At 41.0% G+C, this 20,491-nt stretch overlaps 1 protein-coding gene across 8 annotated transcripts in view; it reads left to right on the forward strand.

Moving 5' to 3' along the window:
- COL19A1 (collagen type XIX alpha 1 chain) overlaps positions 1–20,491 on the forward strand; it is a 191,974-nt gene that overhangs the window by 35,861 nt on the left and 135,622 nt on the right. For all 8 annotated transcript variants that reach the window (XM_083730078.1, XM_083730075.1, XM_083730076.1 and 5 more), the window contains exons 5-8: positions 12,535–12,658; positions 13,324–13,599; positions 17,038–17,118; positions 18,784–18,909. In XM_083730078.1, the coding sequence (XP_083586204.1) occupies positions 12,535–12,658; positions 13,324–13,599; positions 17,038–17,118; positions 18,784–18,909 (607 nt within the window). The remainder of the gene's footprint in view (positions 1–12,534; positions 12,659–13,323; positions 13,600–17,037; positions 17,119–18,783; positions 18,910–20,491) is intronic.

Raw genomic sequence — 20,491 nt, forward strand, 5'->3', positions numbered from 1 at the left:
ATGCCAAATTGTGGTTGGGCATGCTTTCCACCAGGCCATGGCAACCATTTTGTGACAAGGTCTCCCCCCCCCCCATTCATCCACCCACCCCAGCAATTTTGTAGCAGTTCCTAAAGCATTCTTTTTTTTTTTTATTAAAAAAAAATTCCAGATATGATATACCCATGGGCCCAGAAAGGTTGATGGCCTCTCTGTTATAACGCTGTTTTCAGGTGCATTCATGCATTCAGAGAGGAAATAAAAATGAATAAGTAAATAAATAAGTTTAATAAGTTTAATAAATAAATAATAATAGTCAGTAACTCTAGCACCTGCTGTTTCTGATGTAAACTCACTTCCATTCTACCTGCCCATAACTGACCATTTGTGAACTTTTTCCAGCTGCTTCCCTAGTTTGTTGTACATCTTTTAAGAAAGTAGGGCATGTATGTGGGAAGCACTGCATGAGAATAGGATCAATAGTCGTCGTGTAAGTGAGAAGTGCACCTTGAACTTGATTCCCCTGAGGTGAAATTGTTAATTTATTTCCCATGAAATAAGCTTTTGATGAACTGGGATGTAAAACTCACAGGATGGACTTTCTTCTGTTCAGGAAACCCAGGCCTGAGTGAAAACTTATCCTAACAGAATTACAGATACGTTCACCAATGTGCAGCCAATGTTAATTTTTTGGAGTGGCATTCACACCATGTTAGCCGCAATCCGTATTGATCTTGTCGTTTCTTGACAAATACTGCTGTTTGACGTGGTCCCCACCCTCACGCCCCACCCTGCCTCTTCAGTCTGACTAGGAAACTTCAGAATAATGTGGGCATTTAAGATACCCGGTGTGTGTGTGTGTGTGTGTGTGTGTGTGTGTGCAGATGACAGCTTCATGAATAGTAGTTCCAGGGAGGGTCATGCATTTTGGGTGAAGACATCCCTGCTACCGCTCTGATGTGAGCAACACTGTGCAGATGCAGGTTAAAATGCATAGGTGAGGGGGATGCGTCTGCTGTGTTTTTAGGCAGCCCTCTATAGGGAAGTTTTTTTAAGTTTTCATGTTTTACTACATTTTTATATTTGCTTGAAGCTACCCAGTGTAGCTGGGGCCACTCAGACAGATGGGTGAGGTATAAATAAAACAACAACAACAATTGTTATTATTATTTGTTGTTGTTGTTTAGTCGTTTAGTCGTGTCCGACTCTTCGTGACCCCATGGACCAGAGCATGTCAGGCACTTCTGTCTTCCACTGCCTCCCGCAGTTTGATCAAACTCATGCTGGTAGCTTCAAGAACACCATCCAACCATCTCATCCTCTGTCGTCCCCTTCTCCTTGTGCCCTCCATCTTTCCCAACATCAGGGTATTTACCAGGGAGTCTTCTCTTCTCATGAGGTGGCCAAAGTATTGGAGCCTCAGCTTCACAATCTGTCCTTCCAGTGAGCACTCAGGGCTGATTTCCTTAAGAATGGATACGTTTGATCTTCTTGCAGTCCATGATTGCCATATTTCAAACAGTGGAAATTCGGACAGGAAAGTTGTTGAGCTGCTTTTTTCTTTTTCCCCAAAAATCCCCCCCCCCCCAAATGACGTTTTTGAGCTATTTTTATGGAAAATGCTGCCAGCTGCGGTATTCAGGATATGTCCTGGAAATTCCAGATGTATGGCAACTCTATTATTATTATTATTATTATTATTATTATTATTATTATTATTATTATTATCATCCCTATTTTCATTGGAGAAATGTTGGAGGGTATGCAGTCTATAGAATCATAGAGTTGCAAGGGACCAAGGATCACCTAGTTCAACTCCCTGCAATGCAATGAACCCACAACCCTCAGATTAAGTCTCATGTTTTACCAACAGAGCTAGCCCGTGTGTGTGTGTGTGTGTGTGTGTGTGTGTGTGTGTGTGTGTGTGAGTGATAGCTATTGGAAGGAAGATAACTCTTCTTCACTCTGAAGTTGCAGTTGTATATTCTTGCCATGGGCTTTAAGTAACAAAAGTGTTCTCTCTCTCTCTCTCTCTCTCTCTCTCTCTCTCTCTCTCTCTCTCTCTGGCCAGTACTTGTCACAAGATTAGATCTGGGTGAGAAGGCTTTCAAAGCAGTTTTCTAGGTCATATAGGAAGCATCTAATCCATTCCAAACACCCTCTGAAGGATAATGGCACGCATGCTATTTGATTTCCCTAATTGTATTTCACTGGAAGAAAGGATGGGGGAGGTTCCAGGTTTCTGAATCATGTGAAGTATTTTTAAAACTTCTTTAAATCTGGAGTCATGCCTGCAAGCTAAAAACCCATTAGCACACTGCAGAAGAGTTTTTTAAACGGCCCTGAGCCCCAGAGGCTACAGAGCTGAAGCTTATCACGTTAGTGAGGCTTAAAATGTGGAGCTGGGCTAGGTTACAGATTCTGAAGGCTAAACCAGTGAAGCTCATAACTCCTATTATTTTTGGTATAGAGCTCTGTTCATGCAGGATCGAGAGCTGTGAATCATCTGAAAACAACATTTGGAGCCTCACTCAGTATACAAACACTGAGCATAGTACAGCCTCTAGTTTGTAACTACTTTTTCTCCGTTGAGATATGAAATTATATTTTCTTCTTTTTTTTTAATGAAATCATTTTAGACTTTCCTGCATGCACATTCCTTCAAATATGGTTCCCCTGCCTTTTAAAAGTGAATGAAGTTTTTTAGGTAATTTTTTTTCCAACAAGAAAGAAAGATTAGTGTTTTCCCTTTGGATGCAATATTATATTGCATCTAAATGATATGAGTATATAGCTCATCTGCTTATAATCTAAAACCTATTTTGATTGCAACCAAATTACCATTCAATCTACATAAATATTTCGCTTTTCTATTCAGATTTCCATTACAATTACACTCCAATTGCACCTGTTGTCCAATGTGATGATTCTGATACCCCTGTCTTGGAATAAGACAGTCACCTTTGCAAGCAGAGTGGTTGATGTCTCTTGTAGAACATGCTAAAATCAGTTTGCTATGAGGAAACAAAATACTCATTTTTCTAAACTTTATTTGAATACAGATGGGATATATGAAAAACAAGACCTGATGAGGATCATTGCAAATCAGTGGGGAATTGCCCAAATTGTAATAAAAATTTACTAGACTAATATAATATTTTATGTTAAACATTATTTTTTTAAAAAGTTACTTGGGTGGTGGTGATGATGATGATAACAACAAAATTAAAAATAAATTCCAAATGGCCATCAGTAAGTTCTGAAGACAGCAAATCAATGAAACACATGATGGATCTGTGAGGGCAGAAATGGTTTATAGCAAGTACCTTTGCTGAATTAGTTGGTTGAGTATTTGTCGGACTGTTGTTGGACTGTAATGTTTTCTGCCTGCAGCTGTCCAAGTTTCTCTCTCCCACCCACCCCCACCCCCATCGCCATATTTTTGCCAGGGCTTTTAGGAAACAAAATATTGTGTGGAAATCTGTAATGAGCAGAACAAAATCACCTTTCATATCACCTAGGTATAAAAGTGTACGTTTTCTTGTACCATTGCTGAGACCAAGGTGACAATTCTGGGCATACCAGATCCAACTGCATCGACACTGATATGACGTGATATCATCAGCACAGTGTGCAAATTAGGCCACCATATTAGCTAACATATTATGGTTTGGTCTACAGCAGGCATGTTCAACAGGCAGATTGCTATCTACCGGTAGATCGCTAGGCGTCTGTGGTAGATCGCAGTAGATCACGTGACGCTTGGTGATTCACCCCCTAAAAAAAGCTTTGGCTCCCCTAAAGAAAGCTCAACAACTTTGCCTGTCAATAACAATGGGTAGATCACAATCAGTATTTTTATAATTTGAGTAGATCACAGTCTCTTGGGAGTTGGACCTTGTCTACAGTATCAACATTGGCTTTCAGTTGGGTAGTGCTTCTCAATGAGTTATATGCTGCCCATGTGGGTAGGTTTCTATGGCTCTGTGTATTTTTTCTGAATTTCCTCAGCAGGAGTCATATTGCATTCAATTGGAGCATTGGTGGTTTCATACATTTCTGGATTCAAAACACCTTCAGAGTCAATTTATCACATCTGAGCCATCCATACTGTTCGCTATTCCCGTAACATGTGATGTCCTGAAATTGATTGTGACATCCAAATATCCAGGTTAGGTCATTCAGCTTTTGAGTCTGTGATACATCTTGGTTTCGCCCTTGTTTTGAAGTTAGGGGTTGCACAGAAGGAAAATTAGGAGCAGGGTGGATTTGTTGGGGGTGGCTCTCCGAGATTTGTGTTCACTGCACAAATTGAAATTGAAGGTTGGCACCAGGCTATGCAGCTTATCTGGAAGTAAACCCCAAGGACTGCTAGAGCACGAAGTTCTCCCTGGGGCTGTCTTGTACGTCACCTTGAGGTTCATTGCATGAGGCAACTGAAAAATACAGTAAATACATTATAAATGGTGCTGCTGCAACTGCCAAACCCATACATTTCCCTGAAGAGTCTGCCCACACATTGCTGCAGTAGAAACAATTTTAACATTCAATACACATGGGACTACCAAATATAGACACAACAGTCCCCACTGCAAATACAACTGATGCTTTAAACCAGCTGCATTTTTATTCTTGTATTGAATATCTGGTTTTTCAGATGTTTAGTTTAATTTTAATGGGTTATATCCAACCTAGGTTCACTGGAATCAGTGGAACATCTCTCAGTCGTTATTAAGTTTTAATGTTGATGTTTTAATGTAGGGCCTGATTGCGACTAATTAGTTCTGGATATAACCCAGATCCTCTATATGTAGAGGATCGCATTGAGAAAGTTGTTCTGGAATGGCATTTATCCTTTTTAAAATTAAAACAAAACAACATTTGAGCAAGCTGAATTACAGCTTACACATGACTGTGAATAAGCAGTATACAAAATGTAGAAAATAAAAATAAACGTAAGAGTTCCTTGTGCCTTTATCCTTATTCTGAGTAGCAGACATCAGATCTTGATTCTCATTTGAATTTGCATCCAGATATCCTGTGTTGGCACTGACTTGCAGCTGGGTCTTATTAGCTGCTCGCTGCTCTTTTGTTCTTCTTCTCCAGGGCACTTGTTTGTTGTCTGAATTTTTTTTCCACATTGTAAGTGCTGTGCCTTAATGTGTTGCTGCTGACAATGTCAGCAAGAGGGATTATTCTTTTCGGTCCTTGGAGCTTCAGCTTTCCATGAGTATCATGCCTCTGTTTGTTGAATCCTCAGCGCAAACACAAAAGGCTAAGATTTCAGAGTCCTGGTTTAAGGTGGCATTAAAGACATCATCACCCACCCTAGGAGGACAGAGGTTCACGCCAACCTCATGGCCACTGATCATCAAATTATTTGTAACGTGACAGGTGATGGTAGGTGTCAGCTGGAAGAAGAAATGTCTTGCCATAAATGCCAAACATCTCTCACTTCACTCTCAGGAAATGCAACTTGGATCATCTTTCTCTTCCTGGAAGACATTCAGCGAGCTAGAGGCCCCATTGATACTTGTAAATACGGAAGTTAATCACAAACTCTAATTTGGTCTCATTCAGTGTGGAAGAATTAGTGTTCATAAGATTTAAAAATAGCAGCTTTTTTCCATCAGTGCTTTTTAAAGCAAAACCCAAAAGGTAAATAAAGATTGCCTTACTAAATCTGATATGGGTACCTCTTACTATTGCTTCTCAAAAATAGCACTGCAACCAAGTCTGCCTATAGTTCAGTGATTACTGTCTTCAGTTTATTGATAGCTAGGTATAAAAGCATAGAACACTTAGGAAAGCTCGAATAAAGAGTCACAGAACTAGAAAAGCTTGAAAGCCAACATAGTCCAGCACCTGTTCCTGAAGCAGGGCTCTCCACGGATTAACTCAATACAATTGTTGTCATTGTGTACAATGGGTGTGTGGTGCTTTCTGCACCACCAGATGTAGCAACCAGTCAGACCCATCCACTGACTGCCATGTTTCGAAAAGCATTGAGCCTACAAATTGACCCCACTCCCACAAACCTTCCTGACTAACTCCGTAGCCTCTGATGCTCTGCTTTCCATTGTGCAGTTGGAGGACAGTGACTCAGGTCTGTAACATGCCACTGACCTCACTTTTAAAGAGCTGTTCATAGAGTAAAGCTGAGTCGAAACCTGCAACTTCTATTTTATAACAAAAAATAATAATCCTTCCAGTAGCACCTTAAAGACCAACTAAGTCAGTTCTTGGTATGAGCTTTCATGTGCATGCACACTTCTTCAGATACACTGAAACAGAAGTTTCCAGACCCTTCTATATAGTGAGAAGTTGGGGAGGGGTATTACTCAGAAGGGTGGTGGGAATGGGTGATTGGCAGATAGCTGTGATGAGCCTGTTGACGACTCTTAACGACTGCAATAGGTCTTACAGGAAGAAGCAAGGGGTGAAAAGGTGAAAAATGGCTTTGTCATGTATAATGAGATAAGAATCCAAGGTCTTTGTTCAGGCCAGGTTTCTCCATGGTTTTAAGTTTGGTGATAAGTTGTAATTCAGCAGCTTCTCTTTACAGTCTATTTCTGAAATTCCTTTGTAGTAAAACAGCTACTTTGAGATCTTGTATAGAATGTCCTGACTTAGTTGGTCTTTAAGGTGCTACTGGAAGGATTATTTTTTTTGTTTTGACTATGGCAGACCAACACGGCTACCTATCTGTAACTTCTATTTTATGTTCTTTTGAGAAATGCCAGCATAAGCTTCAATTCCTGCCCCCCCCCCCTTACACTCACACACATACACATACACATATGCACTTCTTCCATCCTTCCTCTTTGAGGGTAATATATAGGCCAGTTCCAGGGCTCCCACTGGCGACGTCCATAATGAAAAGTGTGGTTTGCTAAAGCTTGAGGCAAAGAACCAAGTCTCTCTTATTGGTATCTGTAACCAAACTCCGATTCTCTAGGCACCGAGCACAGAATGACAAATCTAATAATATACCTAAGAGAAATGTATGCGATTCTGCTCTTTTATGTACCAGTGACACTGTGGTGCAAGCTCAGCACCTGCTATTGTATTTTGAAGTTTGATACATATTTGTTCTTAAAGAAAGTGGCTGCTCTAAATTCTGCTGGGAATGTAAACATTTAGGGGAAAAACATGGCCCTCACCCCATACTTTCAAAGTTGCAAAACAGAAATAGTATGAGGTATAGGAAATAAAAAGAATTGTTCTTTTCATGGCTGTGATAAATCTGTGGAGGATAAGTCAACAACAACATTTAACACTTGTATATCATCTCCAAAGTGTTTCACATGCACTTTCTAGTGTTAATCCTTACATCAACACTGTTTGGTGAGTCAGTACAATTATCCTTCATAATGGTGGTGGTGGTGATTGAGACTGAAGGAGTAGCTTTACAAAGGGTACCTACAGAGTTCATTCAAGTTACAATATTTGAACTGGGGACTTTTGGATTTGTTGCATGCTCTCTAGCTCTTGTGACACATCAGCATTTATTAGTCTTATCGATGACCATTAATCATCATTGCAAGAGATGAAGCATCTGTATTTTGGGACAGCACATAACTGAGAGTACCAGATGTTGAGAGCAGATGACAGACGACGTTCATCACCATCATGCCTTGCTTGTCAAGTTACCATCAGCTACTGCTGGAAACAGAATGCCATTCTGTGGCTGTCCTTTTGTTTGTATGACCCATTAATAGATGAAGGCCTGTATCTTATGAAAACCATATCAGAACTGATTCTCAGGCCAAGTTGTCCCGGAACATTATATTTAGGAGAGCCACACAATGCACTTGCATTCCAAGCATATTTACTTGGAAGTGTCTACAGAGCTACCGATCCCAGCACCATTGGCAAATTACAGTTCCCATTATTCTTTGGGGAATATGTGCTTTAAACATGCTTTAAATGAATGGGCATGTGTATGCAGTTTAGCTGACAGCCTCTCATCATCTGTCAGTGGTGGTGGCGGTGGTCCTGGACACCACTGGTTTCTTCCTGTTCAACTTTCATAAACAGAGGTTTTCCAAAATGGCAGCTGTTCTGTTTGTTTATGTGATTTAGACTAAGCTGGTAGTGTGCTTTGGTCATTATCCTGGCACTGAAATGGAAATTTTTCACTCCCTTTAGAAAATACGGAGTTGGCAGAAATGTATTTTCCTCCCAGTCTTATGTTCATGATCAAATCCAAGAGATGGCTCTCAGAATCAACAGACATGAGAGTATAAATTGATTCATCACTCTTTCTTGGGGGGGGGGGGGACAGTCATAAAGGAGAGACAATTTCCCTCCCTGTTCATTGCTAATTACTTAATTGAAGGGCAGGTCAGTGTAAAATTCTGTTTATAACCTGAGAGTATTAAGCCAACATGTTGAATAGCTGCTGTATGCCAAAGCCCTAATCAGTGTAGGTAATTTTTTGGTCTCTAAAGGGGGAGCGTGTGCCAAGGCAAAAGTAAATTTTCAGCCAGTTAATTGGTGTCCAGTAAAGCAACAGTCATTTATGATTGTCTCGGAGGATACGGTTTATATTTCATTTTCCTAGCCAGATGGTACACGCTACAGCAGTACCAGTGAGGGCATGGTTAATTGGAAAATTGGCATGCTTTAGGGTGATTAGCTCATTTGTATCAAAAATCTCGGCCATCAACCATCTCCATGCATCTCCACTGCCTTGATATACAAGTGTTTCCATACAGTATCTCATCCTTTGCCTTCTAGGATAGTACTGGAAATATAACAACGTAAGACAAGCTTGCTCAAGAGCCCATCTAGTCCAGCATCCTATTCTCACCGTGGCTGACCAGATGCTCATGGGAACTCATGAGTGCAACAATACTCTGCCTACTGGGTCTGGGAGAGGTCAGCTTTTCAACATTGCGGTGTATCACCAGCCAGACATTGTTATATAGTGATATATTGCGATGTTGAAAATCAGAGGAACAAGCTGCTTTGGTCCTGAGGTGCTAGGGTGAAACTGCCCCAGCTCCCTTGGCAGGAGTGGCACCAGTTTCACCCTGGCGCCTGATACAGCCTGTTCCTCCCACTGGGCACTGGCAGTGCAAAGACTCCCTCCGCTGCCAGCACCTGGAGCACAGAGGGAACAATGAGCCACATCAGCCATTCTTTCTGCTGGATGCTGGCAGTAGAGGGAGTCAGGTGAAGGAGCCATCATACTCTGGCTCCCAAACTGGTCCTGGGCGATGTATAGAAACATTGCCCAAACCTAATGCCCACCTGCAGCTCCTAGCAACTAGCACCCAGTGGCATAATATCTCACCCAGAGAACCTTGCATATCCATTTAGTGTTAGTGTTCCCCCGTCTGTTAACCGTTCTCTGATAGCTTAGATGAAGATGTAAAGATCCAAGATCTTAATTGAAAATAATATTTTGATAGGTAAAAGCATGCAACGATGAAACCCAAAATTACAATTTACTATGTATATGGCTCACACAGTTATTTTGCTGATCCTTAGTTAGAATGAAACAGTGAGAATTTTAAAAATAAAAAATGGCAGAGCAGAATCAGCAGTGGGGGAAAGCCCTGTTGTGTTTCTCTTGAACCAGGCACTGTCAAGAGACATGGGAGTAGTAAAGTGAGTGAGAGCCTGCTTTAGACTATAGTGATATGCCCCTTATAATCCCCCTCTCCACACACACACTTACAGAGCCATGAGGAGCACAGGAAGCTTGTAAGATATGGAACTGGGCAACCACACTTCTTTTGTTTCACTTTTTTCTCTCTAAATGTTTCTTGCTTTTTATTGTTCTTCTGTGTGTTACTGTGCTGGAGTTCCTTAATGAGATGTAATATTCAGCTTGAATTTATGTTCCACTCCATTAACTCTTTCCTCCCCCTGCTTGAATTTTGTCTGTACTAATCAAGATTTTTGTGAAAGCTTGTTCAGCAATTCTTCGATAAATGTGCCCTCCTTATAGGCTAATAGAGGTTAAAACACTGCAGCAAAGAGAAAACGATATCTTGCAGAAGGTTGTTTATGTTATACGGCATTTATTGGACCATTAATGCTTTGATCTGCTTTCTGCTGTATCAAACGTGCACAATTTGTGACCCATGAAGCCATATGCCACCTGTCAGCTATGTGTGGCCACCCAGGAGAAGCTCTATAAACTTCCAGGTTTTGCTGCTTACCTAGCACATAGACAAATTCATGGGGGATAATGCTATCAATGATTACTACTAGCTACAATGGCTATGCTCTACTTCTGCTGTCAAATGTGGTATGCCTTTGAATAACAGATGCTCAGAATCGCAGGTGGAGAGGATGCTGTGGTACTCAGGTTCTGTTTCTGGGCTTTCCATGGGCATCTGGTTGGCCTCTGAGAACAGACAACTGGACTAGGTGGGCATTTGGCTTGATCTAGCAGGCTCTTGCTGTGTTCTTAGAAAACAAAGAGTTCCGCCCAGCACCTGGCAGGTCACAATACATGACTACTACTAGCCACATTTGGCTTGGCAGGTCACAAGTAGGGATGCAGGAGAAATTCGTTTCCATATGCATTTAAGGCCAAATCTGTCAGTTTTGCATTTTCTGACGCAATATGCAAGCAAAAACACTGCTGTCCTTCAAACTTCACACTTATTTGAATTTTGCAGTGTAGGTTCACCAGGCAATCAGTGTTTATAAAAATACACATTAAGGGAAACTGGAAATGAAGAAATAATGGTGAAAATAACATGCACAAATGCATTGCTTTCAAAAATGTGTACATCCGTCAAAACTGCATGTTAAAATGTTTTCATTAGGAGAAATTTGCACTAAAATTCTGAAGGATTTTCAGGAGAATTTTATTTCAAGTCACAAATTGCTGCAAAATGTGGAGGATGAATTTAAGATGGGTGGCGGACTGAGAAACTGAGAGAACTGAAATTGACAGATCTCTCCATCCCTGGCAGTATTGCTGGTCTGCAGTTGCTTGGTTAGTGTTTCCAGTTTCCACCTTGCTGTTCATTTATTTGCATCCATGCATGGATCCTCATCAAAGTTGAATTAAAGCAGCAGCAGCAGCAGCAGCAGCAAAGAAGTCTGGATGTCTGCTTTCCTTCCAGCAACCATGATATGATTTTTTTTGTTGTTGGTTGGGGGAAAATGGCATTATATCACTTTCATAATTCTAACGTACATGATGTCTGGTGATGATGTCTGAAAGGAAGCAACTTCTTGCAGCTACAGGACAAACAATATTAGTGCCCTCAGTAACAGTCAAGGGTTTGGTTTTTGTGTGGTTTTTTAGATAGATGATAGATAGATAGATAGATAGATAGATAGATAGATAGATAGATAGATAGAGATAGATAGATAGATAGATAGATAGATAGATAGATAGATAGATGATAGATAGATAGATAGGCACACACACATCCACGCAGCAGTAGTCAGGCCAAGCAGTTTATATGGGATGGAGTAGTCTTCATTCTTCATAGTTTTGAAGAGGGGAGTGGTTTTTAATGTTCCCAAAACTTGAAAGAAATTATTATTATTTTCCTGTCATTAACTTGTTTTATAAATAATTTGTTAGAAAACATATTTGTCTGTCTTGAATTTAAAAAGCTACATTATTTTTTTTTAGGTTGCATTCAAAGATCATTTGGGGTGAAATTCATCCCTGGGCAGAAGGCCAGCGAACGGCCTGCGTATCAAATAGCGCTTAAGCTGTGCGTAGCTCTTGTGCTACTGCACTGGGCCGAATGCTAAATGTCTGATCATAAATGTGCTGCGCGTATGGGCAGCTTGCCAAAATATTTGCCCGGTGAAAGATAAGAGGTCCTCTCTGCAGGGTGTGGTGAAGGAGCAACAGACAGGAACTTCTGCCAGCAGACATGACTGAGTATGTGAGCTTCCTGCTTTTGGCCTTCAGCGAACATTTCACAAGCCCTTCCCTAAACTGGGAAAGGAAAGAAGCAGCTTCATACATCGTTCTGGCACTTCTGGAATAGCCCCCTCTTTATGCAGATAGCCTTGGGTACATTCAGAGCCTTCAGATAATTAACGGATGACACAGAATGGATCTCTGCTTACACAGGAGTTTCTTAGTGCCATGAGGTTATAGCCCTAGTCAAGTGTGTTTGTTCATGTACGCACTGTGTGATCCAGGTTGCATCTGCTGGCCTTTTCATAGTTGCACTGAACTTTCACTTGTATACCTAAATATATTTAGGCTTCCTCTGTGTGTCATCTGGCTCGCTCCATGCTTTACGGCAGGCATGGCCAAACTTGGCCCTCCAGCTGTTTTGGGACTACAACTCCCACCATCCCTAGCTAACAGGACCAATGGTCAGGGATGATAGGAACTTTAGGGTGATGAATCCCATACAGGAGCCAACATACATTCAGGTATAGGCTTGGTGCAAATGCAACTCTTGAGGCAGTACAGTCTCTTGAAGACCATACAGTTGTATGAGTATCCATGAGGACATCCTTGGGAGAGGTGTATTTTAACTTACATTTGTTTTCATCTTTTCACCCAATTGTCATTTCTCTCTCCCCCCCCCCCCCCATCTCTTCATGTAGGAAAGTGTTTCCGAATGGGATTCCAGAGGAATATTTCTTAACAGCCACATTCCGTGTTAGGCGAAACAGCAAAAGAGAACGGTGGTATTTGTTGCAAATTTTAGATCAGCACAACATGCCACAGGTTAGAACAAATGGTATTTTGCCTTCCCAAGTGTCAGGTGATAGATATACAGCTTTGTAGGAAAGCAGATATTTTCCTCTCTGGGATCAGAGTATACTCAAGATGTTTTTGTTGTTATGGCTATGTATAGAATCAGTAACTGTTCTGTAATATAGCACTGGCATGGTAAGTGTGTAAGCTGCCACCCAGGATTGCTGTGAAACTGAAATTCTCTTTTGAGTTGTGGTGAAATAGTGACGTAACAAACAAAAAGCAAATTAAACAATAAAGGGTTTAGAACTGATGCTTGATGACAAAGCTGCATGGGAGACTTTTAATGTCCAAGGGTGGGATCCAAAAGAGTCTCTTGCACAAGTAGAAGACACATCCAGCTGTGTACAGGGAGTAGTGATTTTTACCTGTATCTGCCAGCAGTAGCTCCCACACTATATCCAGTGCCATTCTGGAGAATTCTTGATCCTCAGGAATGGCTGTATGTGTGTGGGTGCACAAATGCACAAGAGACTGCAGTGGGAATGAGGAAGCCCCAGTGGCCAAACAGAATTCCACTTGTGATTCTCTGCATCCTACCAACATATAATAAGGTGTGAACTTTTAGTCCGTTCTTTGCTATTTTGCATTTTCATTGTTTCAAACCTCTTCTAATTTGACTGTGCTTTTTTCAGGTTTACATCACCATTGATGGTACGAAAAAAATTGTAGAGTACATTGCACAGTCCGCCCAGGGGGGCTCATTGCACTACACCTTTAGAAGTCGGGAAATCCACCCTGTTTTTGATCGGCAATGGCACAAGCTTGGCATCAGCGTGCAATCAAGGATCATTTCTCTCTATGTGGACTGCAGCTTAATTGAGCAAAGGGAGATTGATGAGAATACTACTACGGACTTTCAAGGGAAGATTCTTATTGCTACCCATTCTTTAGATGGCAAGCCTGTAGATGTAAGTTGGGTTGACTGTGAAAGTGTATTTCAGTGATATAAAAATGGGTGATCAAAACGTATTTATCCCTACAAAAGAAAAGCTTTGCAAGTTATTAATGTTATGTACTGGGACCCTTTGAAATAAGAAACCTGAGTCTTAAGAGATCAAACAACAGTAGCGGATGAGGTCGTGGGATGGAGATAGTTACCTGCTCTCCTGGCAGGTGAATCACTGCTCCTTATTGGGAGGCGTGAAGTGGTGGCAAAGTCAGTGCAGTGCGAACATGACAGTGCAGGCAGTCTAGTGCTCCTGTTGTTGCATTTGCACCATGCTGTCCTCCTTGCCACTTTACTCCTTCCTTTCTCCATCCTAGTACGCAGCAGCGACTCACCTGCTGGAAGGTCAGGTAAAGATCGCCTCCACACCATGCCACCTGCTACTGTCAAACTGGTGCCACAATTTAACATATCAGGTTCCATATAGGCACATTATCATTTTTCTAGAGTACCTTTCCTCTTGCCAGTGCAGGATAGGCAGTGGGATGGACTGCATTGCATGTAACTCAAAGTGTTCCGGAAAACTGGTTAGGAACAACTTGTGGGCTTCCCACAGGCATCTTTTTGACCGTTCTGAGAAAGGGGATGCTGGTCTGATCAAGCAGGTTCTTTTTATGGTCCTAGTCTATTGTTGTATGCACATTACTAGCTTAAGATGCAGCTAAGTCATTCTATTTCTAACTTTGGATTGAAGCTGGTTTGGGGAGAAATGCACCAAGACACATTATTTCGGGGGGGGGGGGGGATGACAGGATACATACAAGTTAGCTATGGGGTGTGTACACTGCTTTCCCAAAGCAGCAGTGGGAGCGCACTGGATGTGGAGTAAATGGGTGTGTGTACATGGCCTAATAGAAAGGACACAAAAGGGGAAAAGGGGTATAGCACTGAAAAGAAAGCATTTAATGAGCTGCTTCCCATGTCACACTAAGCCGTAGTTCATTTTGAACCGTGCCTCCCACTCCCTTGTGTGGCTTCCCTCCACCCCTACGAATGCTGTGTCTGCCACAAACAAACCATGATTTAGGCTGTCATGGTATGTTTATTTCAAATACACCAAGGGCTCATGTACTTCCGCTTGCCCCATGCCTAGAAAGCGTGGGTCTGGGCGATTTCCCACTTCTCCTGGGCTTTCTAGGCATGGGTCCAAGTCATTTTGCCTTTGGCTTGCTGCTTTCCCACAGACAACTCATTATTTAGCACTAAATCAGAGCAAACGTCAATCTGGAGCAAACCCAACTGACATTTGCTCTGATTCAGTGCTAAAGATCAGGTTTTCCCGGAGGACAGCAGCAGGGCAAATGGAAGTGTTGGTGAGGCCTGATAGTGGTGATGCGGAAAAAAACTTCAGAGTAAACATTGGTTTCTTTCTGGCTTATTGCTCGTGGTTTATTTGAAACAAAACAAACCACAATCTGGGTTTGTACGACATGACAAACTATACTATGGCTTGTTTGTGCCACAGGTGCAGGAGAGAGCTACATACGGATGGTAGGACATTCACATAATCCATGGCTTTAAAGTGACTTACTGTTACGTGTGAACCAGCTCTGTAGGATGTAGAAAGCATTTAAATTACACATTTGAAATTTTACATTGCCTCATTTTTTTTAATCTGTAGTAAGAGAGTACTACTACCTATTTTCACATTCCCTTTATTCCCTCCGTCCTATTCTTTTGTTCGTGCATGACCACTGACTCCTTTCCATCTGTTTTTAGACTGTATAAATGTCTCAGAATTCTCATGCATAGACTTTGCTCTGCAGCATGCAAACTCTTGCGTAATGTGCAACTTTTGCGGAAAAAGACTCTAGTCAACTATTTTTTCTAAGAGGATCAAAGCAGTTCAAATATATTCCAGTATTTTTATAGCGAACTCAGTGTACAGAATTCTCTGCTCCTTGCTGTGCAGATGATTCAGTACATGGGGGGAACAAATATTTGTTCATACTGTTACACATGAACAGTTTTCATAAGTGGTGTGAGGTTCCAGGGGTTGCAGGCCTGCTTCCCAGGGTCTGTGTTGCCTTTTGGGACAATGAGACACAGTAGAGTCTGTGGTGTCTTTAGGAGGTATGGTTTATTTTACACATATGTACAACCTGTATCTAGATGGAGAGAGTGCAGAACATTCACATTCCTCTTCCTGCCATTGCTGCACCCTTGAGGGTCCTCTTCCTGCCATTGCTGCAGCCTTGAATCCCAAGAGACCCCAAACATCATATCCGACCCACTCTGAAGCATAAAACAGACTGCCTGCCTTGTGCCCCCTTGCAAAAGGGACACCTTTTTCCTGTTTACTTATGTCCTCCACTCTGTAATTCTGGAAACTTCCCCCTCCCAACTCTGGGATTGTCATTTGCTAATTACTCCGAGCTCAGGGCGGGGTCTCCCCACTCTGTATCCTGCAGAGAGCCTTTTGCCTTTGTTGACAGCTTTCTTGATGGGTTAATTGTCTTTGTTTCATAATGGCCCATCCCCAAGCAATTCCCTGGTCAGGAAAACAAGTCCAGCCTGTAATCTTACGCTGCTAAATCCATTGTTTAAACTCCAACCTTTACTTTGAGCAGTTGAGGGGGCAGGAATATATATGAAGGTTTCATTTCATAACTTTATTGTGCTGCAGTGGGACATGTCTTGTCCTCTCAGCTCTGGCAAACGTCAGCCATGCCAAGAATCCTGGAACCTCCTGTCCTCCGTCCAGCATCATTTCTGTGGCTATGAGAAGCTGATTTAGCTGACCCTGGTTCAGAATGACCAAGTGTTCCTGCCCTGCCATCTAGCAGAGATTCATACTTCCACCCTAGAAAGGAACAGGGAAGTAGCAGTACCATCTCTTCCCTGAGGATTGCCAGGCCAGTTGCATGTATTAGTGTTGGAACAGACAGGTACCTGGGGCAAAGTCATGTCCTAAATAATTTTACTATATTGTTACTAGTATTAAAAGTGGATGAGTTTGTAAATAAAGGTAGCACTCCTCCTAGAAAAAAATCAAAGAAGCGTGTTTTGTAGAGATATACCTGCCAGCTTTGAAACATATCCTTAAAAAAAATCAAGTAAGTTGACCAAAGGAATGTAGGAAACTGCAATATTCATTTATACAGTATAAATAATAGCTGTGTTTGGCTCAATATACTTGTGTTTTGTATTATCAGATTAGATTATGTGGGCTGCTCCTGTGTTCACAAATAATATATGCAAGTACAATATTTTAAAATGAAACACTGTAATGTGCTTTCTGAGTTTACAACCCAAAATAGAATTTGGCGTACGTAATCTCATTCATTTCTATGAGTTCAAGTGGTTTAATTTTGTGCTGGATTGTGGTCACAGAGGTTTCAGATGTGTCAAGATTGATTACCTTATAAAGCTGATAAACACCTCTGTGTTTACTAAACAGATTGAAGTTGGCTGCATGATAATATACTGCAATCCCAGTCTTGCTGCTCAAGAGACTTGCTGTGAATTATCTGAGAATATGGTAAGTTAAGAAAATAAAAAATGCAAGTTTTTCCCCCACCCCAGAAACACACAGATCGGTACAGTCCTTCTTTTTCCATTTAGAAATGCAAATAAATTTCATGGTATCACAAGATTAGTCCGTTCTTCAAAACAGAAGTGTGACCTAGATTAGTTTTTCATGCTGAAAAATATGGGATGGGAAAGGATCAACACTTGAGAAACAAGAATTCAAATAGAAAAGGAATATTGAAAGCAAGAGAGATTTCTATGGGCAACCGTTGTCGATGCATGCCTATATCATGGTTTCTGTTTGGGTCTCATTAAACATGATCAGTACAATTGCTGGTGTAGGTGGAGACGCCCATTATATCTTTTAGGTAGAGTATTTGATAAACATAAACATCTGAATACTATCTGCAAAGAATCCTTAATGATGAGCCTTAGGTCTTATTCAGGCTTGCCCTTGCCCCACTACTTTCCCCTGGAGGAAAGCCGATCTCTACTTCTAAGTCAGAGCAAAGGTCAATTGACTTTTTTCTGGATTGATGTTTGCTCCAATTTAGCACCAAGGAGTGGGTTTTCTGGGGGAAAGGGGCAGGGCAAGGGCAAAACTGCTTGGATCCATGCCTAGAAAGCAGTGGGAAACCGCTTGGACCTGTGCTTTTTAGGAACATGACACAAGCCAAAGTCTGGATGCGCTCTAATTCCCTCTCATTCTAGCTAGGTGTTATTTTCTGTTTTTTTCTACCATTTTTCTTATTTTTCCCCATTTAGAAGTATTGTGCTGTTCATATGGCTAAGAACCTAGTGGATTAGTCTGACCCACAAGCTAGCCGCTATACATAAAAAGCACAAAATATTTTGCTAGTTCATTTATAACATCCTTTAGCTACGTATTTGACATTATTGCGATCGTATTTGCTGCATCAAGGATATTTTTTAGAAAAAGCTTAAATTGAATTTTGCATGTAAATCAGGCCCTATCTCACACATGGAATGATAATGTGGGTAATTGCAGTCATATACATACCTACTCAGAATTAATAAGCCCCACTGAGTTCAGTAAGCCTAACTCCCAGATAAGTGTGTATATGTTTGGAGTGTTAGATAAGATCAATGGTAAGATGCATCCCCCCCCATTGTTAAAGAATAAAGTATATGTATAGTATTTAGAAGTGTGTGCAAAAAGAGTGGTTGCCCAGGCTGCAATCCTATTGCCATTTACCTGGGATTAAGCCCCATTGATCTTAATGGGACTTGCTCCTGAATAGGTCGGTATAGAATTACACTGTAATTTTCATATCCAAACAATACAATACAGTATTGATGAGAAGATACAGCAATACAGTAGATGAGAAGATTTCCACTTGCAGCCCCAAACTCCCTCCCTAGGAAGTAAGCATCATTGAACACCACGTGATTTACTTTAGATTAAACTTCCATAGATTTGCTCTGTGGTTCACTAATATTGGTTTTCTAAAATTAAAATAAAATAGAACATTCACAGCCTGATTTTGAATTCAGGTTGCTGTTTTCATAATGCTTGCATCAACGTGGAGTTAATTTAATCCTTCCTTCCCCTACAGAGTGTAATCTCTACAGATGCAAAAGGCGCTATAGAAAAAATGTTTTGATCACTGTAGATGTAGACTTAAATCGGAATAATATATATTTATTATTTCAGTGCCCTTTGGAGGAAAGCTTGAAAACTACTGCAGCATCACCATCAACTGTTCATGTTGGTGAAATACATGCACTTCCAATAATGGAAAAAAAACCTGAAGAAAAATGCTTTTGTTCTTCAAATAAGGTATAGGACTTAGTTGCTTATACATAACATTTTTTGCTTTTTGTGACCTGTAACATTTGTGCTGCTGGATAATAACTTTGGCTTTTTGCTTGCACCTTTTGTCCCTTGTATTTTAGCTAGTATTTAACATTTGTGGAAGTTACGTTATTTTTAATATAGACTTCACAGATTAATGGAACCATGCTAATGGTGCAACAATGGCCAGCTATCATATACTCCTATATAATATATAGGGCCATAAAGTTGTTCTGCAATGGCTGAGGCAGTAATGTGTTAAAGATGACATAGAACCAGTGCACATCCATAGCCTCTGTGAAACAAATTTTACCACAAAAAAGCCCTCAAGAGGGTTATTCTGTCAGTGTAAACACACACCTAGCACGAATGACACTGACTGTTCAGAATTACAGGAGATTAGAGGAATCTACAAGGGAAGCAAATACTATAATAAAGGGTTATTTCAGCTACTTCAAGTTGATTGGATAAATGTCACTCCAAGGTATACTGCAGAGATGAAATTTCCAAATGGTATGAATGATTGTTTCCTGGAATAGCTAGTTTGAGAAGCTGCACAGTGTGAGGCAGTCCTTGGCTCTTTCCTAAGTGGCGCATAGAAACTGGACTAGGATGTCAATATAGCTGGACCACTATGGAAGAACAGCTCTGATGGGAGTTCAATTCACAGGTATAGACATAAGAGTCTGAGAAAGCGCCAGCCGTGGCAATCTTTAATAGGTGAATGAGACAAATACTGGGACACTCAAAACCATGATTCAGGATCTTAGAAGCAGAAATCTTAGTAGGGATCTGGGCCATAGCTGTCAACCTTCCCTTTTTTGGCGGGAAATTCCCTTATTCCAGCGCCGTTTCCCACTGCTTCCCGCTGCTATCCTGGATTGTTAGATACCCTGTAAACTTTCCCTGGGATAGATGAGGCTGCTGATCCCTTATTTTCAAATCTGAAAGTTGACAGCTATGGTCTGGGCACCCCGTGACAGCAAGAGGAATCACTTGTGAATCAGTAGCAGGTACATTACAGAAAGACTGCATATCACCTCACAAGGAGGTTATCAGCCAGACCCATGAACTAGCCTGTTTGGAATGGGTGACAGCTTTTCATAAAGCATTGCTGATTTAAATAATGTAATTTGCATGCCATTTTCATGAACACAGCAAATGTCAAGCTGCAGCAGACATTATGCAGTTAGAATAGAATACAATGCCTTTTTTAAAAAACAGCAACTTATTATTACAGTATTTTTGTGCTGGTATGTGGGGGTGGGTGGGAAATGAAATGTTTCAGGCTTCAACGGTGGCTCGCAGACCACACAGAAATGGTACGTATGTGTGTTCATGCAAGACATAAACAGCAATACAAAACAAAAATCCCAACAGAATGTTAGGAAATATTAGAAAAGGTGTGAAAGATAATATAATAGTAATAATGTCCCAGATATCAGTGACAATATGCTCAAATATGTCATCCTCTTCAACATACTGAGGTCTTACCAGAAAGGAGGCAGAAAAGGAATGAATATACTGTGTTTGGGAAACTTGTGAAATTTCACCTTGGAGAAACTCC

The sequence above is a fragment of the Podarcis gaigeae genome (genome assembly GCF_964106915.1).
Source record: "Podarcis gaigeae genome assembly, chromosome: 3".
NCBI lineage: Eukaryota > Metazoa > Chordata > Lepidosauria > Squamata > Lacertidae > Podarcis > Podarcis gaigeae.